Source organism: Aspergillus thermomutatus (genome assembly GCF_002237265.1).
Source record: "Aspergillus thermomutatus strain HMR AF 39 chromosome Unknown NODE_123, whole genome shotgun sequence".
Taxonomy (NCBI): Eukaryota; Fungi; Ascomycota; class Eurotiomycetes; order Eurotiales; family Aspergillaceae; genus Aspergillus; species Aspergillus thermomutatus.
This window is the reverse complement of record NW_020798172.1, coordinates 24189-46913: the sequence shown is the minus strand read 5'-3', so window position 1 is coordinate 46913 and position 22725 is coordinate 24189. Positions and strand designations below refer to the sequence as shown.

The following is a 22725-nucleotide window of genomic DNA, read 5'->3' as shown; positions in this document are numbered from 1 at the left end:
CAGCAGTTGATCGATTATTGTCAACAACTTTCATCCACTAGCCACTACACAGAACTAGAGAACAAGACCTTTCTCCAGACCAATCTACAACAACTTCAACATGAGCCACTCCGCCAACCCCGATTCCTTCGACAACGGTAGCAACCAGGACTTCATCAAGCCCAAAGTACAGCGTTCTGCTCCCCTCAGAAAAGATGGCGTAAGTGTACCTTGACTTCGAAACGAGCTATGCCAACCCATGAACAGCACCAATTAGGCCAAAAAGTCGCCCCTGCAGACTTCAAGCCTGAGTTCCGTGCGGAGACTCATCCTCCCGGCACTGCTCCCGCCAGCAATTCATACACCCCAAACACCACCTCGGAGTCTGGCAGCCAGGCCTTGAACCCCTTGGTCGAGCGCAGCCATGGAAAGGAGGCCGTCAAGACCACTGCTGAGCAGACCTTGAGGGGAGCCACCTCCAAGGACGTCCACAGGGGTCTGGGCCACCCCGGCTCTGGCCAGACCAAGACCGAAATCAAGCACCAAGGCCAGCACCACCGGAAGCACGAGGGCTCCGGCCTCGAGGGGGTCGGCAGCTACCGTGAGGACAAGTATGAGCGCACACTGGCTGACCAGCGCGGTATTGAACGCGAGGAGGCCAAGCCCGGCCAGCACGGCGACAAGGGCGTTTCGGCTGCCGAAGATATTCCTCCCGAGCCGGCGGAGAAGGCGGCCGCCGAATGGAAGTATGAGCCTGGTACCAAGAGGGATAACGCCACCAGGCACTAGGCGAGTTGAAAAGTGGGATAGGCTGTTTTTAATGTTTTGTTTTCTTGTCTTGTATAAATCACTCGATTAGCGTGGGTATCACGGTCGGCATTTGCTATGCACATAAATGGAACGATCCTGAAATGGAACAAAAAAATTTGAACATCGGAATGAAGATGATGCAGTCATGAGTATATATTCGCTCACTCATGGAGCAACACGCTCCTGGCTAGTTCGAGTCCTGTTGTTGAGATGGTGACCCTTCTCGCTATTTTGACCCAGTTTTTTGGGCCAACTGCGGGCTATGTCGATGTTCGATCGTGGAAACCACATCTCGAGAAACACATAGAGTAGGAAATCTATTACTGCACAAAGGCAAAACAGTTTGCCGGCCCAAACACCACACCCGTAGTATCGTTTTAGCCGGTCGATCAAAGCGAAACTCCGCACCCTGTCAGCGTTGGCTTCCCAGCCTTGACCAGGATAATATCCATAAAATTCCTCCGGACTCATATCACCAGAGATGCCCTTGTAGACACGCTCTGTTCGTTGAGCCACATCCGTCCAGGAATACATCATCTTGACCTGATCGTGGAATCGATCTGTTCGCACTTTGTTCGAACGCAAAGCGGCAATCGCCTTTTCAGTCGCTATGACCAGATCATCCTCTTCAGGCTTCGCAAAAGTCGTCATGTGCTGAGGTAGCACTTCTGGGATGCCACCAACGCGAGTACAGACCACATAAAGACCACAGCTAGCAGCTTCGACGATGACCGTACCGAATGCCTCCGTCAGACTCGGATGTAGATAGATGTGGCCTCGGACCATGACATCCCGAACTTCTTCATGACGAATCGACCCGAGCAATTCAACTTTGTCCTGTAGCACGTTTCGTTCCAGCATCTGCTCCAAATCGATGGCTTGCGGTCCCGAACCTGCGACGATGAATCGTACATTCGGATGGGAAGCCAGAATCCTTGGTATTACCGCAATTAGGAGATCCGTTCCTTTGTTGTAAAAGAGACGCGAGATGACAACAATTGTGATAGTATCGTTCGGCCCGATCGGTGCGGGCGGTGGTCGCGGCTCGATTTCTGCTGACGTTCGTTCACCCTTGCGCATGTCGTGAGAAAGGGGGCGAAAGTTTTCTGCGACTACGGCGTTGGGAATGACCGAGACCATCAACGGGTCTAATGATGCTCGAAGCACTGTATTCTCCTTGCTGTACCCACAGGTAAGAATCAGGACATAAACCTAGCCTTTCCATGCACATACCATGTATGACTGACACAAATGACATGATCAACGTCGCTCAAGGTAAATTTGAGCATCTTGTTGGCCAGAATCGAACCGGCATCTGCAAATCCAAATAGAGAGTGGTCGGTAAAGACCGTGCGTAGACCCATCGTTCGAGCATGTAAAATGGCTTCATGGCATAAGCTGCTCATACTACCGTGGCCATGAACGATTTGTATTTGTTCACGAATCACGATATTCCGGAAAAGGGGGAAGAAGGAGAAAACTGTCGGCATGGTCGACTCGCGATAAATGACGAAGAAGGGAATGTGGTACACTTTGAGACCATTGGTAAGATATCGGACTCCGGTCCGCCCTTTGTATGCATGGGTGATGATAATGACTTTATGACCGCGGTCGATCAGTTTCTGGAATACCAATGAGCAGGTATATCATGTGAAAAGAACTAGAGTGTCCATACAGTTGACAGTTGGTATATGTGACTTTCAACTCCACCTGGTAGAATAAGTCAATTCGGCAAAAGTTCAATGCACGACGAGGAGACCAACCTGGTTGAGGGAAGAAGAAGTCACAAACCATACTGCGCGGATCATTGTCAGCTTCATCTCTTCGCGATGAGAATGGGATAACTAACGCAATGTTGTAGGGCATGTTGGCTGCTCCACCTTGTCTAGCTGGTATCCAGACAATTCTGAGACGTAGCGGCTGTCACTCTACCCATGGCGAGCAGTTTCGCCCTTCAATAAGATCAGCACACATCCAGGTATACTAGCATACAGCGAACAATATGCGACCAAATGAATGTAATCTCCAAATGAAGCTCCAGACGTGATCGATCCCTAAGGCCCACTTGCTGGCGGCATGGGGGGCGGTGTATGAATTCTGCCGGGTAAGCAACAAAAATATCCCGCGGAAAGAAATCATGTTCGAGAAGAATCTCACAAAGTCATTACGGTCTCAGCAACCAGCAATCCTGCCAGCTCTTATTGGATCATGGCTGGCGACAAATCCACACATCATGTGTCAGTCAAAAAAGATTCAGCCACTCCACTGACCGCGAAGAAGTCTCACAAGAGGAAGAGAGAATTGGATGGCTCCCCCATTGCTACATCGACACCAACACCCACCAAGAAAGCTAAAAAGACTCAGAACCTTTCGCCAACCGCCGTCCCTCCAAAAGAAAAGCCAAGCAAAGAAAAGCGGAACAAATACTCGGACGAGGGCAGTATTCGCAAAGAAAAGACCAGGAAAGATAGTGCTGTCTCGCCGATCAGCAGCAAAGCGAATGCTAGGAGCCAAAATGACGAGGGCTCCAAGTCTAAGAAGAAATCAAAGAGCGAAAGAGGACGAGCTTCTGAATCTAATGAGAAGTCTACACATATGAAAGGAGCGCAAGACGACTCGGACGACAGTTTGGAAAGGAAAGAGGTCAAGACCGGCAAAACGGGGAAATCCACCAAAAGTTCCAAAGATGAGAGGAAATCTGAGAAGAACAAGTTTTCTGGCATTCTGTCCAAGTTTGAAAGATCCGCCAAGTTGAAGGAGGCCGCCAAGGCGAAGAATGTCAGTACAGATGACGGGGCACCCGCAGGACCGCTTACCGCAGAACCGGTCGTTGCACAGGGCTTGGAGCCTCTTCCACAACCTGAACAAATTACGGAAGAAAATGAGAAACCAAGCTATTCATCCCTTCCTGCCTGGTTGGCCAATCCCCTCCGAGAGTCGGCGAACAAGCGCGCCAAATTTTCGGAATTAGGGATCGACTCAAATCTTCTTCGCGTGCTCGGAGATCATGGATATGAGGAAGCTTTTGCGGTACAAACTACGGTTATTCCACTGCTTCTTCAGGGCCCCAGGAGACACCCAGGTGATCTTTGTATATCTGCCGCTACGGGTTCGGGAAAGACACTATCATATGTACTGCCTCTGGTCACCGCGCTGGAACCAACACCGGCACCCAGGATGAGGGGGCTTATTGTAGTGCCCACAAGAGAGTTGGTGAAACAAGCCAGAGAAGCCTGTGAACTGTGCGCTGCTGGCTCCGGACTCCGTGTCGGTTCTGCTGTGGGAAATGTGGCAATCAAGGACGAACAGCGCACATTAATGCGCGTTGATCAATGCTATGGACCTGAAATCTCCAAGCAGAGACAGACTGTCGATCTCACTGGAGAGGATTGGACGAACTTTAATCTCATGGACTATATTGCAGAGGCAGGAGACTTGAGCGAGTCCTTGCCAGGCTACGTTCAAAGGGCGGAGCCGAACATTGATATCTTGATCTGTACCCCGGGTCGTCTCGTTGACCATCTCCGTTACACTAAGGGCTTCACTTTGGAGCATCTTGAATGGTTGGTGATTGATGAAGCAGATCGACTTCTGAACGAGAGCTTTCAAGAATGGGTTGATGTTGTGATGAACTCCCTGGACGCCCGCAAGAATCCCAAGACCTTCGGCTCCAGTGGTAAATTTATGGCCGAGCTGGGGCTCCCAATTCAAAGCAAAGAACCCCGGAAGGTCATTCTCAGCGCCACAATGACGAGAGATATCTCCAAGTTGAATTCTCTCCGACTGGCAAATCCCAAGCTGGTGATCATTGGTTCGGCAGATCCTACTGCAACCGAAGAAGCAGAGCATGACGGTGTCCCTACGACATCTGATGAACAATTCACTCTACCCTCTACGTTGAAAGAGTACTCGGTATCTGTTGGCGATGGGTCGCAAAAGCCGCTTTACCTACTTCGGCTGTTACAGTCTCATATCAACCTGGACACCCAAAACCAACACTCTGCCGAACGTTTTTCGAGGTCTTCAGACATAGAAGAGTCAAGTTCAGAAGATTCGAGCTCGGACGAGTCGGACTCCGATGACTCCGACTCCAGTGACACTAGCTCGGACGACACAAGCTCGGACGATTCCAGCTCAGATGAATCGGATTCAGACTCCTCAGAAGACGATAGCTCATCGAGCGACGAATCAGACTCCTCGTCTGACGTATCTATGTCATCCCAAAGCGACGAAAAGGAAAATAATACTTCTCTTCGCGGACCTGCACGAACGACAGTTCTCATTTTCACCAAGTCATCCGAATCCGCATCACGGCTTTCTCGCCTGATTTCACTTCTCCACCCGTCGCTGGCGAACCGCGTAGGAACGATTGTCAAGTCCAATAAGTCATCGGCCTCCCGGAAAACACTCACTGCCTACCGACGAGGCAAGATCTCCGTTATCGTCGCTACTGATCGTGCTTCTCGTGGTCTCGATCTGCAGTCGTTGACTCACGTCGTCAATTACGACGTTCCTGCCAGCGTTACGACATACGTGCATCGTGTTGGACGTACAGCAAGAGCAGGCAAGGAGGGCTCGGCCTGGACGCTTGTTGCACACCGTGAGGGCCGTTGGTTTGTCAACGAGATTTCGAAGGGTTCGGATGGCAAGATTACGCGATCCACCAAGGTCGAGAGGGTGAATGTGAAGCTGGACAACATGGCCGATATCAAGTCGAGATACGGAGCTGCATTGGATGCCCTTGAGAAGGAGGTGAAAACGAGCGGGAGTAAATCTACGAAGCCCAAAGCTTAAGGCCCAGAGCATCTAGCAAGCCTGTGGCGTATTTGAGGCTTATGGCATATGTAAATAGCTAATTAAAAAAAGAGCTGCATTCCGAATTTCAATCAGGAACCCTTCAATACTTGCTCTTACCTGGGATTGATCAACACTTGCAAGACGGACTAACTATCCCAGAATGATCAGGTACAGGGAGAGGACTATGCCCCTTCATGACTTGCTCATAAGTTAGACAGCCAAAAAAAAAAGAAAAAAAAGAAAACAAAAGCCGATTGTGCTTGTTCCCTTGCTTCCTCAACCAAAGATGGAGAAATAAATATGTCGTGGAAGATACTCTCTGCACCCATTTCCTCTTTGACCGTTTAGCGCATGCTCCAGAAGAGGACCATGCGCGTAGACATTCTAAAGACCTGCCACAATTACATTTGCTGCAATATGCCCTCTCTGCGTTGCTTTCCCCAAGCTCATACCCACCTCAACATCCACCATGATCTGCTGATGGCTCAACTTCTCCAGATCCTCGTCGAATCGAATTCGATCCCTCTCAAAAGCCACTAGGATACTTGAGCCGCCATATTGGAAGAGTCCAATTTCATCGCCTTTCTTCACATGATGTCCCGCAGTCATCATTTCCTCATGGAAACTACATACCATGTCAGTTATATGCCTTTTGACTTTAACTTTTCTTAGCAGAAAGAAATACTCACTCCACGGTCCCGACATCCGTAGCACCGATGGCCACGAAAAGAACCAGCCCAAAATCCTCAGTCTCAATGCACACACAACAACGCGCATTCTCCGTCAGGATGTTGACCGAACTCTGCAACGCCACCGGATCAACCTGGAAGTAATCACCGGGAATCTGCTTATACCACTTCACCTTCCCCTCAACAGGGGAATGGTATCGGTGGTAATCCTGGGGACTGAGACGGAAGCTTGCCACCCCACCGTTCTCCCACGCCTTTGCACGGTCCGGGTCTTTGATGAGATTGTGGATGGTGAACTCCGAACCCTTGATCCAGAGCCTGCGAGTAGCTTCGACAGTTGGGTAGACGACGACTCGTGAGTCGGCGACAACGACGGCTTTTGTGGGGTCGGTCGGTGCATGGATTGGTCGTGCGCCGGGGGCGTGCTTCCGCACGAAGAAGTCCTCGAATGTCTCGTATTGCTCCGGATCGGATGGCTCGAAGGCCGACATGTCGATTTGGTAAAAGTCGATGAAGGTTTTGATTTGTTTGTGGGACTGGGGCCTCCCTTCTTTGCGCCCTTCAATACAGTCAGTGGTCGCAGAACTTATTCTTGAGGGATGAGAACGGACCTGCAGCGAGGTTCTTCTCGTGCGTATACAATCGGATCAGATGAGTCTGGTCAATCCACTCTACTATGGGGTTGAAGAGCAGCAGTAGCTTGAACTTCTTCCATAATGTTTGCTTCTCGCGCTTATATTTGCCGGTCTTGCGGTCGACTGTCAACCATCCCACTTCGCGATTCTGGATGAGCTTGGTGAAGGCGAACGCCTGGTCCACCAGCTGGTGGATATAGCTGTAGATACCAGACATGGGAACGTCCTTTTGTTATAATGAGACTTGAATATCCTCATCTGAGCTGTTTGACAAAGGCATAACCTTTCAATATCAGTAAGTGTCCTGTTATGTTTGGTGTGATGTCATCTCGATGTCAGATTGCCTTCGACCAGTTGACAACGCGTTATTTCTTCAAAGCGTGGTGTAGATGGCGGTGCCACGTGATATAACTGCACCTTGCCAGCTCTAAAATTTGAGGCATCCATGGATGCAAAGGTAAAATCGTCCTTTATTGATCTGAATCATGATGTCCATATAACGTCAAGCCACAATATACAACCCAAGCGTCAGCCACTACTACACTAGCCAGACTTAACCCGCCACGCCATATCCAGCAGCAAGTCACACTAAACCAGAAGCAGTAAAGCGTTTGCGGATGAGGATTTCGCCGAGATTCCGCCAGAAGCTTAGTTACACCGTCCATCTACTACCACCATAGTAGCCATGATGATCCATGCCCTCTACAGCAACAATGGGCCTTTCCTGTTGCTCTTTCAAAGTCATCTGCAGCCTCTGATTTACCGGCTAAATAGCTACCTGCGGAGAGATTCTCTCAGTTTGTGAATCTTCCTTGGCTGTCGTAGCTCGATAGCTGTAGCATTAGCAACTGGCTCGATGACTTGTAAGTTGTGGGTCAACTACAAGGAGACGGGGGTTGATAACCATGCTATTACGGTTGCATTAATAATGTTCAATCCCTGTCTCTGGCTTTTCAGCCTGAAAGCTCGAGCTGGAAGTTGAGCTTTGCCGTCCGCTGCACCCGGGAATTCCCCTGCGTTGGGAATAAGACGTGGTGGTCTTCAATATGTAAGGCCTCGACTCTGCTCTCTTCCGAATATTACAGGTCGCTTGACGCAGTGGACTTGCTCATCCAGTCTAGATTATGCAGTTTTGAGCACCTGCAATCCAGATAATTGTTCCTGGCATATGATCCTGTCTCAGTGTTCTCTAGGCAATAAGTGCACTCGTCTCATCGAAACAGTTCCATAGAAACAAAGAGGGGAATGGCACAGACCCCAAGGTACTGAATTGACATCATCACTCAGATATAAAGCCAATTCAGCCTAAATCGTGAGTGTGAATCGGCCAACTCATTCTTCATTATTTGATGTCGGAGAATCCCCGCGCTCCGCTTTTTGCTCAGGATCGGCCGTGGGACCTGCTGGATTCGGTCATCCGCTGTGGGGGAAATCGGGGAAACATGAACTTCAGAAGTTAGGAATTGTTTATCCACGGCATAGATGGAGTGCAGATGCCGGCTGGGTAATACGACGTACAGCGTCCTCTCTTCCAGAGTTGCCGAAGCCTACTATAAATTCAGCATTTCATCTGCCGACATCATGATGCAGAAGATCAACTTTCAAGTCTCGTTGATGCTCGAAACATGCCGGCTGCCAAGTCTGTTGCTGCCGTGCTAGCGGCTCTGTTGCCTTATGCGCTCGCTCAGGCGAACACAAGCTATGTTGATTACAATTCGGAGGCGAATCCCAATCTCACCCCTCAGTCGGTCGCTACAATTGACCTGTCCTTTCCCGACTGCGAGGATGGGCCGCTCAGCAAGACTCTAGTCTGCGACACGTCTGCTAGACCGCATGACCGAGCTGCCGCCCTGATTTCCATGTTTACCTTCGAGGAGCTGGTGAACAACACAGGTAACACCAGCCCTGGTGTTCCAAGACTTGGTCTTCCTCCTTACCAAGTATGGAGCGAGGCTCTCCATGGACTTGACCGCGCCAACGTCACGGACGAGGGCGAGTACAGCTGGGCCACCTCGTTTCCCATGCCTATCCTGACAATGTCGGCTTTGAACCGAACCTTGATCAACCAAATCGCGAGCATCATCTCGACTCAAGCACGAGCTTTCAATAACGCCGGGCGGTATGGCTTGGACGTATACGCGCCTAACATCAACTCTTTCCGTCACCCGGTCTGGGGCCGGGGTCAGGAGACCCCGGGAGAAGACGCGTACTGCCTGAGCTCAGCCTATGCATATGAGTATATTACTGGTATCCAGGGCGGTGTTGACCCGGAACACCTCAAGTTGGTAGCCACTGCCAAACATTATGCGGGCTACGACATTGAGAATTGGGATGGTCACTCCCGTCTGGGCAACGATATGAACATCACACAGCAGGATCTTTCCGAATATTACACACCTCAGTTTCTTGTTGCAGCCAGGGACGCAAAAGTGCACAGCGTCATGTGTTCCTACAACGCGGTGAACGGGGTGCCCAGCTGCGCAAATTCGTTCTTCCTCCAGACCCTTCTCCGTGACACATTCGGCTTTGTGGAGGATGGTTACGTGTCCAGTGACTGCGATGCGGTGTATAATGTCTGGAACCCCCACGAGTTTGCGGCCAACATTACCGGGGCCGCAGCCGACTCTATCCGGGCAGGTACGGACATTGATTGCGGCACCACTTATCAGTACTATTTCAGCGAGGCCTTTGACGAGCAGGAGGTCGCCCGTGAAGAAATCGAAAGGGGTGTCATCCGCCTGTACAGCAACCTGGTTCGTCTCGGCTATTTCGATGGCAATGGAAGTGTGTATCGGAACCTAACTTGGAACGATGTCTTGACCACGGATGCCTGGAATATCTCTTACGAAGCAGCTGTCGAAGGTATCGTCCTGCTGAAGAACGATGGAACCTTGCCTCTCTCCAAGCCGGTCCGCAGCGTTGCATTGATTGGCCCCTGGATGAATGTGACGACTCAGCTGCAGGGCAACTACTTTGGACCGGCGCCTTATCTGATCAGTGCATTGGATGCCTTCCAGAGTTCTCACTTGGACGTGAACTACGCTTTTGGCACGAACATTTCGTCAAACTCCACGGACGGGTTTTCCGAGGCTCTGTCTGCTGCTAAGAAATCCGATGTCGTCATTTTCGCAGGCGGAATCGACAACACTCTGGAAGCAGAAGCCATGGATCGCATGAATATCACATGGCCCGGCAATCAGCTAGAGCTCATCGACCAGTTGAGCCAACTCGATAAACCGCTGATCGTCCTTCAGATGGGCGGCGGCCAGGTCGACTCCTCCTCGCTCAAGTCCAACAAGAACGTCAATTCCCTGGTCTGGGGTGGATACCCCGGACAGTCTGGCGGACAGGCTCTCCTGGACATCATCACCGGCAAGCGCGCCCCCGCCGGACGACTCGTGGTCACCCAGTACCCGGCCGAATACGCAGCCCAATTCCCAGCTACCGATATGAACCTGCGGCCGCACGGCGGTAATCCCGGTCAGACCTACATGTGGTACACCGGCACCCCGGTCTACGAGTTCGGCCACGGGCTCTTCTACACCAACTTCAGTACCTCCCTCGCGGGCGCAGGCAAGAACAGGACCTCATACAACATTCAAGACCTCCTCACGCAGCCCCATCCGGGCTTTGCAAACGTCGAGCAAGTGCCTTTCCTCAACTTCACAGTGAAGATCACCAACACCGGCAAGGTCGCTTCCGACTACACCGCTATGCTCTTCGCCAACACCACCGCCGGGCCTGCTCCATACCCGAACAAGTGGCTCGTCGGTTTCGACCGCTTGTCGACCCTGGAACCGCACAGTTCCAAGAGCATGACAATCCCCGTGACCATCGATAGCGTGGCTCGTACGGATGAGGCGGGCAATCGGGTTCTGTACCCGGGGAAGTACGAGTTGGCACTGAACAATGAGCGGTCGGTTGTCCTTCGGTTCACGCTGACGGGAGGAGAGGCTGTGATTTCCAAGTGGCCTGTAGAGCAGCAGCAGATTTCCTCTGCATGATTTTCCAGAATATGTGTTGATAGTATCTTAAATAGGAGAATCTGCATTGCATTAGTTGTGTAGAGATCAGGGTTGCGCTCGTAGGTTACGGCACTCTGTCAAGCTTCGTGGCTTTCGTGGCTGTTTGACTAAGACTCCTTGTGATATTTAACCTAATCAGACACTTCATATGCTTTGTCTGATATGACTACATTCTTCGGCATATCATCTGAGAACTTATACATATATTTACTCTTGATTGCTGACCAGATATTTTGTAATATGTAGTGCAACCGGCAATAGAACAATTTACTCCCTTACCATCCGAACTAATTCATCATACTCCCCTGTATTCTTCAACATACTCCAGAAAACGCCTTGCTTCTTAATCAAATTTGCGGGAGAATCATTCCTACCAAAGTTAGCCTCAGCGAACCTATCGACAACCAAGAAGGAGGGGAATAACATACTCAATGATCTCCCCCTCTGCCATAACCAGCACCCGGTCGTAATCCATGATCGTCCGCAGCCGATGCGCGATTGCAATGATCGTCGAGTCGGGGAACATACTCCGTAGCAGCTGTTGCATGTGCATGTCCGTCTCGTGGTCCACGGACGCGGTCGCCTCATCCAGCAGCACGACCTTGGAGCGGCGGCAGACCGCGCGCGCGATACTGAGGACCTGTCGCTGGCCCTGACTGAAGTTTTCTCCGTTGGCTGCGACGGGTGTGTCGAGGGTGAGGGGGCGGGTCGATTTGCTGTTGCCTGCTTCTCCGGCGCTGCCGCCGTGCACTTGGATGGAGGTGCAGGCGGATAGGGCGGAGTGCAGCTCTGTCTCGCTGGACTCGCCGAATGGGTCGAGGTTTGATTGCACGTCGCCGGAGAAGAGGACGGGTTCTTGAGGGATGAGGGTGACGCTTGTGCGGAGGCGATGCAGGAGGATCTGGCTGATGTCGAGGCCGTCGATTGTGATGCGGCCTGACGTGAGATTCACGAAGCGGAGCAGGGAGAGGCCGAGGGTGCTCTTGCCGCTGCCTGTTCGGCCTACGATGCCGATGCGTTCGCCGGGGTTAGCCACGAAGGAGACGTTTCGTAGGACGTCTGGTCCGTCGGGCTGATAGCGGGCCGAGACGCTGTGAAACTCCACTTTCCCGGATGTTGGCCAGCTCGCAGGTACAGTGTCCGCTTTGGCGCGCTCCTTGTCACTCAGTTTCTCCTCAGGCTCGATCTCCGCGTATTCGCTTATTCGCTGGAACGAGTTGAGTTCGACCTCGAGTTCGTTCATCGTGCGGACTAATGTCAGGATTGTCTGACTGAGGCCAATAGCGTTGGTCAATGAGAATCCAACGAGGCCCGCGGAACCCGACCAGAAATACGCCACGCATCCTGCCGATGCTGCGACGGACGCTGCGCATAAATCTGATCGGACTGATACCCAACGGTTGCAGTTGTACTGGGCCTCTGCGGAACGAGCATGAACTGCAAGCTTTTCCGCCAACAGCTTCTGGAAGACCTCAGTCATGCCTTGTCGGGCTCGGATGACAGTCATGCCAGCCAGGGAGTCAGTGAAATGGGAGAAAATTGGAGAGTAATTGATCGAACATAATCTCTTGATGGAAATCTGGGCCCGAGTGTACATCTCCCCAATGAAAAAGCCTATGGTACAAACCACGGCGGCCGGGAGGGCAAAAATCGGCATGATCGAAGCGATACTCGCTATTCTAAGCAAGAAGCGTAGCCCGTTTTCGATGGACATGCGCAGCCAGTCAATCAAAACAGTATCCATGGACCTGGTGTCATTTCCGAAGCGATTTATAGCACGTCCGATGGGGTTCTGGTCGAACCAAGAGATCGGGGCAGAGAGTACTGCTTTTACCAGTTTCGTGTGCATCTTCTTGGCAGCCGTCCAGCTCCCATACTGATATAGAAGATTGTTCGTGAGTTGAAGGAGGAGAAAGGTAATTGTCGCTGCAGCATAGACAGCTAGGTAGAACAGTGCGTTAGGATGATCGTATTTCTCATACGCGCTTGTCCAAATAGAAAGCCAGTATGTGATTGAGAAGTAAGCAAATTGCACCATGACAGTCGCTAGCAGCGTGACCATTGCATAGAAGATTCCGCCAAACAACAGCATGTACCGGAAGACTACAGAACCATTAGCATTAATAGCTTCGTTACTTAACTAATGTAGACTCACATAATGTACGTGGTACGCGACCTGTAGCCGACGTTTCTTTGGCAATGCGATCCGTCTGTACAGATTGGTGTGCGCGAACATTGGGTATGACATTGACAGTGGCGTCTGATTCAGTAGCAGACCCTTCTGCCATTGTCGGCGAACTGCTGATTGCTGAGTTTTGTTCTGCCCCTTCGGCGATATCTGGTATATTCTGTGTGCGCGCCTCGGAGGACTCAGAAGCAGTTTTGATTACGGAAGCCTTGCCATGGTTCAGCTGAACAACCTGATCAGCGTCCTTCAGCGCAGCTGGCAAATGCGTGACAAGTACAACGGTCCTGTCTGCTAATAGATCAGTGCAGAAGCACTTCTCATACACCAAGGTGGTTGTATGTGTATCTAGTGCGGAAAATATGTCATCCAAGAGCAACGTAGATGACCTTGAATACAATGCCCTTGCGAGAGAGACACGTTGCTTCTGACCCCCTGACAGCGACGTGCCTTTCTCACCGACTAGAGTGAGATCGCCAGCCGGAAGCTGTTGAAGATCCTGGATAAGACCACTGGCTTCAATGACGGTATTGTAACGGGCCTCGTCAAACGGGCTGTAGAAGATAATGTTCTGTCGAATCGTGTCATTCTGCAGCCATGGCGACTGTGGTACATAGGCCACATCCTGGGGACAGGTGGCTGTTCCAGACTCCAGCACAGTCTCACCTAACAACGACAGCAACAGAGAAGTTTTCCCACTCCCAGTTGGGCCTGCCACAACATTGAGGGCATTGTGCTTGAAAGAAATTGAGATGTCGTGTAACCGGAAATCTGCGATTGGTGTTCGCCGGAATGTTGCGTGCTTGAGCTCCAACGGTCCGTCTGGATGGCGTCTGATTTCGCCTGCTGTGTCAAAAAAGCGATCCACTCGACGAAGCGACTCCGCACCTTGGGCCGAATATCTGCTGATATTTGAGAGCCAGACGAATTGAGAACGCAGAGTCTCCATGATTGACAAAGATGTGAAGGCAATCGGGGCCCGCAGAGAACGGTCGGTAAATAAAACTACGACGGAGAACATGACCAGCAAGCTCAGCATAGGTAACAGATCACCTGCCATAGAAATGGCGGCGGCAAAGACACTTCGTCTCCAGAGACGACGTTGCTCCACGCTTCTGATCTCATTGATTGAAGCCACAGCAGCTGGCTCCCACCCGAAGAACTTAAGGGTTCGGATAGAATTCAAGTACTCTGAAATCCTGGCAAGACGGACATCAGTTGCTCTCATCACGGATTGTTGGATGCGTGAGACCCTGCGTGATGCCAGAGCCGGAAGCGGAGTCAAACAGAACAACACCAGGACGCCGAATAAGGATGGCCACCCGAGCATCTGGTAAAGGAAGATCATGGCAATGGTAGTGGATATCGGCACTGCAGTAGCTACATAAAAGATGTCCCGGGAATTGTATATAGCATCAACATCATACGACATCAGACTTGTCAGATTAGCCTGGCTAGATCTCGATATACTCTTCGTGGTGTGTGCCTTGTGCCTCGCCGACTCGTGACGGTGTGGTCTGCCATGTGGATGTACAGAATCATCGTAGATATACGATCGCATAGCGGTCTGATAAATCTCCTGGACGAGCGAGATATTGACGCGGACAAGGAGCCTTGTGGCTGTGAAAATGTACTGTTGGTAACAAAGGGACCGCATCATAGGACCGACGAATAGCAAGCAAATCCAGAGCGCGGGATGCACGACTGCACCAGTCGGGTCTTCCAAATATGCCAGCAACCGCAGCATGGAAAATGAGGCGAAGAAGTCTACTGTGGAAGTAGTCGCAGCCCAGCAAACCATACTTTTAATCTCTGTCTTCAACAGTCTGCACAAAGTTCGAAACGTTTTCCCGCCTTTTTGGCGCTGCTTCTTGATCTTCTCCAGCCACTTCAACGGTTCGTCATATGAGGGAAGCGGCGGCAAGTCATCCATGGTCAGATCTCTCTGGCAGCCACGAAAGATCACATAAGTGATCCATTCATAGGAGCAATAGTACGAGAACAAAGAACAGGTTTCCTCCGGCGAAACATCTGCCTTCACCTGCGCATCATGGATTTCGGCATCCGAGATCAATGGAGATTGGGGTCGAGGACTCGCAAGCACAATCGCCAGCGTAGCAGCCACGCAGGCTAGTGAGGCACTTCCAAGAGGAGTTGGACGGTAGGTCGAGCCGACAATCGCTATTGGGACCAGATCCTTCACAACTGCCAGAGACAAGGCCACTAAGGTCATCACGTTCAAGTGGCGATAGAAATGAATCCAGTGGATAATGCCCTGGAAACAAAGCCTCACGATAGCCAGTAGGACAATGTAGCTCAAAAGTATTGACTGTTTCCAGCCTCCTCTACGATGCACTTCACCCCAGCTCAGACCACAAGCCGCCATAGCAGCTGCCAGGTGTGCAAGAGTAAAGTGTAGGGGAACAATTGCCTTTGAATCAGCAGAGGTAGCATCCATGCAGCGTCTAGACTTCTTCTTGAAAGCCCAAACAGCATAGTGAAGACATGTTGACAGAATGAGGACGAGGCACGAAGCAGAGACCGCCGCAAGATGCAGATTTCCAGTGGCCACGAAGGCGGATAGTTTCTGTGTCCGATATTGCCAGAGAGCTCTGGAATCTTATATCAATAATCAGGCGATTGATTGAAGAACATAAAAAATAGACAAACCTTTGCACTTGACCGCTGTCCTCGAAAGCAGAGGTATCTTCGTCCACAAACTGCGATGTCATAGGAGCTATGACATGTTGCGAAACACCAAGCATAAGCTCCATTGTGGGCGTCTGTGACACGGGAAAGCAAAAGCTTGGCCTGTGTGTTGAGCTTTTCACTGCTTGACAAGCATCAAGCTTGACTTTTTGGGGACTAAGCAAAAATCCCCTGTGCTCCGTAGTGACTGATCGCTGAGAGTCTGCCACTTAAGGTTGAGCTTATTGCTATTGCGACCCGTATCGATGGACTGATGATTTATCCATTGTAAAGATAGCTGCAGCACGGCACAGCTTCCGATGCAACTGAGCAACGATTTAAACCCGGTCAAAAAGCGAAGGAGATTGGCGATTGAATAGTGCAATGGCTGGCTGCAATACAACCTGCAGCTAAATTAGAGAAGAACTTTTGGCGGATGTCGCCGACCACGGTGAAATGACGGGGAAGATTCATTGGGTCGGGAAAACCACAAACAGTTGGAAAGTGGAAACTCCGGAATCGATGAGATAAGAGAGGAAGAGGAGAAAAAGCGGATGGACCCACTGGCCACTATCTACTGCCAGCACTCAGAAGAGACCTTGATGCCTGAGGATGCTCTCGACGAGATTTATCCCTTGCTAACAACAATAGCGATTCGGTCATAACCTATCCATTAGATCACCTACTGAAGTGAACTGACTACCTACCTACCCAAGATCCCTGGCGAAACACGCTTTAGAAAATTAAAAGAGAGCCACGACCGAGTAAATAATGGGGCAAGCACCGCTCGATGACACCATCAGGACCCGTCTATTGGTGATGCACCATTTCGATAGAGCCACAGCCGGCTAAGATCCTTGACTTTCATCTTCCTGCTGAGATAGGCATCTGTCTGGAGTAATGAGCCATTTGCGGTCATCTCATCATACGGAAAGTCAATCTCGTCATGGTCGAGCCTGTCTCCAGTGTCTCTCCTGTCTGTTTCTGGCCTATTTGACCCATCTAATTGGACTTCCACTTCCATTTCCATGAAATCATTCGTGTCCAGGGTCTTCATATCTTTCCCTAACGTGAACATGGTATCTAAATGGTGCTGGATGAATTGATGACCGGAACCAGGCCGCACAAAAACTCGTCCCATGTATCGATTAGGAATACTGGCAAAGTTCAATATCCCCCACACGCTGACAAAGTCCTTGGAGTTTGCATAGTGCTCGATTCGACGAATGGTCTTTGTCGCTATTGATGCCGAATTGGCCTGTGGACTTTCACCTTCGGATTCGTTCCGACGAGCATGCGACAATGTCTTAAACGGATTGTTGAAATGGTTCGCCGCGTTACCGAAGGTATATACCTCGAGATTATGCAGCAGCTCTCGAGGCAACTCATCCAGCAGCCAGTCAATGACCAAGCCCCCCTCAATACCACCTTGGCTGTGAAGAATGAGGATCACCTTCTCGTATTGTGGATTCAACAATGCGTCCTTGATGATCGCGTACGCATCCCTCACGTCCGAGGTGGCGTATGAGAAATTCCTTTGGATCAAGCACTCGATGACATCGAAAACGATCCCAAGTCTACATATCTTTCGTCATGAGTCACCCAAATCCAAATCGATGTTTGACGGCGGCATAGAGAACCTACGTTGGATTGTGAACGCCGGTAATGTTTCTGCCAAACGTATACGCCAGCCGATCAACGCTGCTCTGCAGCCAGTGATACCTTAAAGCAATCACATGAGTGGCACGATCCCTGATGGGATATCTGAGAACTCACCCGGCTCCGACTCCATTAACGAAGATCCAGTGCTCACGCTCGTGTTCAGGACGTGGTTCGACGGGGACTCGCGACTGCAAAATCCTGGCACTCCCATTCAAAGCAAACCTGCAAATGACCCAATTCAAAGTTAAAGCGATTGTCATATAAATTCCGATCCCCAGCGCCGGGAAGGCGAGAATAACACAAATAGGCAGTGACAAGAGAAACATGAGCTGATAGAGAGCCAGAAATAAATGAACGACGATGTCGCGTAAATTTTCCTTGGACGGATACAATTCATCCAAAGCTCCCGAGTTCCATGGTTTCAAGGGTAGTATTATACCAGGCAGGCTCCAGAGACTTCGAAGGAAGAGGAGGATGTCAGCCCACAGCAATTGCAATGGTGATGCTGTGTATGGTAAGGGCACATCTTGTTTCTTTCTGGACTGGGAGGGGAGATATGTGACGACCATAGTTGGGATAAATATATCCTTAAAATTTTATTTCGGTTCATAAAGCGAATGTTGTTGATCTGATTACATGGGAGGTTGGATGAGTTCTTGGACTCGGGAGCATCAAGAGCATCGAGGATATTCATATATTGTGTTGTCGAGAGGAAGGAAGGTTGGACGCGGCCTCGTGATGCGATCATTTACACACATGCTGGTCGTGTTCAGGACTGAAGGCTTGGCTGCCGTATCACACTCTCATCAGAGCAACATCCCCTGGTCAATGTCATATGTCCTTTGAAAAGCGATCGAGGTTCCGATCGACCAGAGATTTTTAGCATGTCTCTCACAATGGTGGTGCTGACCCGGGATGTCTTACCAGATATGTTCTTCCTCATTTGGAGATATCTGTTGCTAAACTCAATCACAGCGACTAAGCGGAAGAACTACAACAAAGAAATGATGGGTACAGAATATGTCCAATCTCTATTCCTCACGGCTTGTTCCCTTTGTCGACTTGTGTCTTAGACACTTCTTTGACCACTACAAGCCTGACAGAGACAATAGCATTGACACCAGAAAGCCTTTGTCTTGAGGCTTTCCTGATGACTATAAAATGGCTTCTCGATATCACGTTCATCTCTGCTAACCATCTTCTCATCATCTACCAACTTCAACATCATCAACTGCTTCTTCACCATCATCGTCAGAACTTCGACCTTTCTCCTTACCCAACAACAGCACTTACGCATACCGACACCACAGCAGAGAGACAGCCCTGCGCGTTCTTGAATTCTTGTCGCCAGCTAGAAAGGGTAGACGCCTATTTATATTGGGACTTCAGTTACTATCGCATGAAAGAACTTTATCGAAAGCTTGCTTAAGAGATTGAACAAGACCTGTACAAGATGCAGCGCGCAATCCAGACGAGGTACCCTCTGATGGCCACTGACCTCAAGAAAACCCATTTGACAATGCTAATTCAAGTTTTGAACTTACAGCATTCGGTACGCTACACCCACGACAGTATGGGACGACTTCAGGAAGTGCGCAGCGAATTGATCCACCACGCCATCAAGAACCTCCCGTCTGAGCTGCGGAAGTCCACATTGCTTCAAATCCTGCCAAATTCCGTCATTCGCGCCGCGGACTTGTGTCCCTCGCACCAAGGATTCAATCCCTATGTCATTGCGAACATCTGCAGCCTCATTAGAAAGGAAGTCACCGAGCATCTGGACGTCATTGACTGGTATTCAGATAACCTTGACCAAAGCCATGTCAGGCTAATCCGCGCGCTGCAATCTATGCAAGGCATGTGGTCTTTGGTCCCGCTCGGTACTCGTCCTCCGCCGATAGCTCCGGCACCTTACCAGGAGAACAAATGCGAAGCATGTATCTTGGCAAGGGTAGTCCAGGAGCCAATGTTCCTGCAGAACATTCGCGTCGCACTCATCAGTCGGACTAGAACTAGATCCAAACATCGCGCACCTAGGCTGCTCGCGTTCATTGACCAGGCCATCAACTATTACGGGGACCGCGCCCTGCAGTACTGGCACGCAAGCGGTCAAGCGGCATTTGATTTCAAATTGGCCAGAAAAGCGGCAGTGAAAGCGTACAAGAAGCGCCCAGAGCGCATTCATCGGCGCGAGGACTACACTGATCACCTACGCAAGCACCCGAAGAACAAAGGCAAGTATATCAGAAAGGAGCCCGGACAGCCAGAGGCAGCTGGATTCGCAGAGGCATCCAGTCATGCAACGAGTCGACGTAGCGATGATGCTGATATGCAATCCATCGTCGTCTACATGGACCACAGGTCCGCCGAGCAGCAAGGTCTACACCGAAACCCCAGCCAAAGAGCGAAGGTGAGCTCCCACCGCGCAGAGATCGTCAATGAACGGGACACGATTGCCGACGAGATCATCGCGACATACGAAGCCTTCGGATCCAGAGACTGGGCACCGCGTTCCACCACGAACCTGGCCGCCGGAGTGCCGCCTGTCCATCCCCTGTCCGTCCCCAAGGCCGATCACTCAATGATCTCAGCGTCTCACTACGACGAGGACCACCCCATGGGCGAAGCGAGCTACATCCCTCCGCGAAACAACGCCAACTGGCAAACTGCCGCCAACGGAGCCGCACTCGGCTCATTGGAAGCCCTGTCGAAGGAGGTCGAGGGCCTGACGCTTGGAGGACGCCTGGGCGAAAACAGCGAAGAGCTTGCGGGTCGATACTGCGATCTGCTGAGCCCAGTGGCGTATCACTCCGACTCGGAATATAGCGAGGCATCTTGGGAGGACGCCCCTGTGCGTGAGGCTGGGCCTGGGGACACGACCTGGGACCTTGTGTGCAAAGAGGGTTATTGACAACTTCCTTTCCGAGTCAGTGGCTGGGACAGTGCCCGAGATGTGTAATGCGGCGAGTGATGGTATAGTTCCAGAAAAGCAGGGAAGCATTTGGAGGACTTGAGAACTTTCGATGCGAATGAGCAAGAAGACCACTGGGAGATTGTTTTGTGGGTTTGTTCGAACAAAGTTTGAAGCGTGCGCCCCGATACCCTCGAAAGCAGGAAAGATGAGAGGACTTGGGAGAATGTTTGAAGTTTTGTTTTGAGCGTAGTTTGGGAGTTCAGGGTAGTCGATTTTGAGAAATATACACATTGCATTGAGTAAAGATATTTCATCAAGGAAAGCTCATGATACAGGCCAAAGGACCAAGAATTCATGGTCCACGTATTAGTACAGCATGATACAGTGCAACATAAAGAATGGTTAAGAATAACCTCCTGCGCATCGGTCGAAGACGTCCAGCAGCTTCAGTCCTTCCATGCGTGAGTTAAAAGACGTGAAAGTATTATAAACATAATAATGCAAATTCCGAAATGAATGATGAATAATCAGGCCTGAAGGACACTGCTGGTCACTCCATGATTGACACCCTTTAGACCGTCGACATGTGGAGACAAAGTCACAGTTTTTCTGCGCAAACGTGCTCGTGCGTTGGAGTCGGCTGGCGCGTCTGGCGAGACGAGTGGGCCCTCATATGATTTCTCTTCACTGGAAGATGCTGCAGCTGAAGATGCATCCTGATTCAGTTGTTTCTGCGCGGCCTCTCGAGACCTTTCGTAGCGGAGTTTGACGTCACCTTCCCACTGAGTATTGAACAGACGATCCCAGAAAGTGAAGAATGGCTGAGAGAAGTTCGTCTTGATACCCCAGCTTTGGTGGTGAATGTCGTGATAGGCAGCATTGTTATGAGTAAAGTGCTGCAAAGGATCCCAGGGGAAAGCATAGCCACAATGATCGTCCACAGTCTTGATAGTGGAGCAAGTGAAGAACCACATGGTCTGACGGTTCGTCATGCGTGTTGCCAGAAACGCAATGCCAGCACCAGCTGTATCAAGAAGGAACCCTTCCACTGGGTGATTATAGAGTGCTCCGAAAGCGTATGGGACATAAAGGCGATGGTGGCGAGAGTGAAAAGTGACTGTAAAGTGTCAGTCGCGTCTCCCAAAAGTGCTTCAGAAGCTTCAGGGATGGAAAAAAGTATCAAGGTACATACCATAAAGCCAGCGGTTCAGATGCATCGCTCGGTGTAGGAAATATTGCCAAGTATCAACAATAAACACCCCCAGTGTGAATTGTACCGCAGGGATAAAGTACCAGTAGACGAAACTGGCCATTGATAGCTCCCAATTGGTGAAAGCAGGTACCACCGCTTCGATACCGCTGTCCAAAACAAAAGATCGAGTAACTCCGGGATATTGCCCGCCAGCTAGTACGCCAGCTAGCATTGTACGGCCGTTTTGAGACAGGCTACGTGATAAGCTCAAAGCATCGACTCCGAACACAGCCAACAGACGTGGGATTGCCTTCTGAGCAAACCGAAGGCGGCGGGCCCACACGGCAATATCGTACTCCTCTTTTCCAATGTATTCCGGGGCGTCAAAATAGCTTACCGACATACCAGCGAGCGTTTGAATAACCTGTTGTAGAATGACATCTCTGACCACATCCCAGCGCGTGACCTTATTCCGCTTCAAAACCTCGGCCGGAGTGTGCAGACGATACTGTGGGAAAAGATCGTAGACATCGATGAAATGGTAGACCATAGATAACCCCCAATATGCGACAATCGGCAGAATCAGAGCAAGAATATTGTCTGGGATCGGCGCAAGAAGAGGAGGACGGGGCGTCAAGGTGTAGCTTGGCAGAGGAGGGTAGTCATACTCGACGGATGCGTTGACTGCCATGGCTTGACTGTTCAGAGCGTCAACGCCAGAATGCGTAAGTGAGGGAGGATGGGCGCAATGTGATGAATTCGAGAGATCAACGCATGGGTCTCTGTGAAATCAGGCAACGAGGGCGGAGATTGCAGCGATGGCCGTCAGGAGTAGAATTGCGGATGCTTTTAGGTGAAGGTCGGAGAAATGGGAAAGAATCGTAGAAGCAAGCTTACGGAAGGCCGAATCTTAGAGGATGCGAAGACCCTGAGTAGGAAGATAAGAGGTGATGTCGAAATCAATCAACAGTTGATCGGGAGTCTTTTTTTCTCAAAAGCGGTCCGCCACAGTCAGGGGACGCGGTGGATTAGGCCCAGCGACCAAGAAACCGGGGATGCTGAGTCAATCGATCAATCTAGGCGAGGGAGGCACTTAGGAATCGATGTTCACCTCAGTCGAGAATGAACAGCCATAAAGATATGGAATAA

General features: G+C 50.6%; 9 protein-coding genes across 9 annotated transcripts; 4 read left to right on the top strand and 5 right to left on the bottom strand.

Moving 5' to 3' along the window:
- Positions 1-100: 100 nt before the first annotated feature.
- CDV56_105465 (uncharacterized protein) lies at positions 101-768 on the top strand (the record flags this gene model as incomplete). Its single annotated transcript, XM_026759084.1, has 2 exons — positions 101-199; positions 247-768. 2 exons carry the CDS (start codon positions 101-103, stop codon positions 766-768), a joined length of 621 nt encoding a protein of 206 aa, XP_026613563.1.
- Positions 769-954: 186 nt separating this feature from the next.
- On the bottom strand, positions 955-2725 carry GPI3 (phosphatidylinositol N-acetylglucosaminyltransferase subunit A/GPI3; the record flags this gene model as incomplete). Its single annotated transcript, XM_026758924.1, has 5 exons — positions 955-1969; positions 2023-2411; positions 2465-2499; positions 2553-2633; positions 2692-2725. 5 exons carry the CDS (start codon positions 2723-2725, stop codon positions 955-957), a joined length of 1554 nt encoding a protein of 517 aa, XP_026613562.1.
- Positions 2726-2997: 272 nt separating this feature from the next.
- Positions 2998-5583, top strand: DBP6 (putative ATP-dependent RNA helicase DBP6; the record flags this gene model as incomplete). Its single annotated transcript, XM_026758699.1, has 1 exon — positions 2998-5583. One exon carries the CDS (start codon positions 2998-3000, stop codon positions 5581-5583), a length of 2586 nt encoding a protein of 861 aa, XP_026613561.1.
- A 387-nt stretch (positions 5584-5970) lies between these two features.
- CDV56_104965 (putative phosphatidylserine decarboxylase) lies at positions 5971-7127 on the bottom strand (the record flags this gene model as incomplete). The annotated part of the gene is made up of 3 exons (XM_026758584.1): positions 5971-6211; positions 6276-6834; positions 6887-7127. 3 exons carry the CDS (start codon positions 7125-7127, stop codon positions 5971-5973), a joined length of 1041 nt encoding a protein of 346 aa, XP_026613560.1.
- A 1408-nt stretch (positions 7128-8535) lies between these two features.
- On the top strand, positions 8536-10914 carry xlnD (beta-xylosidase XylA; the record flags this gene model as incomplete). The annotated part of the gene is made up of 1 exon (XM_026758264.1): positions 8536-10914. One exon carries the CDS (start codon positions 8536-8538, stop codon positions 10912-10914), a length of 2379 nt encoding a protein of 792 aa, XP_026613559.1.
- Positions 10915-11202: 288 nt separating this feature from the next.
- Positions 11203-15894, bottom strand: CDV56_104174 (putative ABC multidrug transporter; the record flags this gene model as incomplete). The annotated part of the gene is made up of 4 exons (XM_026757793.1): positions 11203-11305; positions 11364-13038; positions 13091-15732; positions 15791-15894. 4 exons carry the CDS (start codon positions 15892-15894, stop codon positions 11203-11205), a joined length of 4524 nt encoding a protein of 1507 aa, XP_026613558.1.
- Positions 15895-16607: 713 nt separating this feature from the next.
- Positions 16608-18039, bottom strand: CDV56_103957 (uncharacterized protein; the record flags this gene model as incomplete). Its single annotated transcript, XM_026757576.1, has 3 exons — positions 16608-17385; positions 17453-17530; positions 17585-18039. 3 exons carry the CDS (start codon positions 18037-18039, stop codon positions 16608-16610), a joined length of 1311 nt encoding a protein of 436 aa, XP_026613557.1.
- Positions 18040-18989: 950 nt separating this feature from the next.
- CDV56_103722 (uncharacterized protein) lies at positions 18990-20381 on the top strand (the record flags this gene model as incomplete). Its single annotated transcript, XM_026757341.1, has 1 exon — positions 18990-20381. One exon carries the CDS (start codon positions 18990-18992, stop codon positions 20379-20381), a length of 1392 nt encoding a protein of 463 aa, XP_026613556.1.
- A 530-nt stretch (positions 20382-20911) lies between these two features.
- On the bottom strand, positions 20912-22267 carry sur2 (sphingosine hydroxylase; the record flags this gene model as incomplete). The annotated part of the gene is made up of 2 exons (XM_026757147.1): positions 20912-21501; positions 21577-22267. 2 exons carry the CDS (start codon positions 22265-22267, stop codon positions 20912-20914), a joined length of 1281 nt encoding a protein of 426 aa, XP_026613555.1.
- Between the last annotated feature and the right edge of the window lie 458 nt (positions 22268-22725).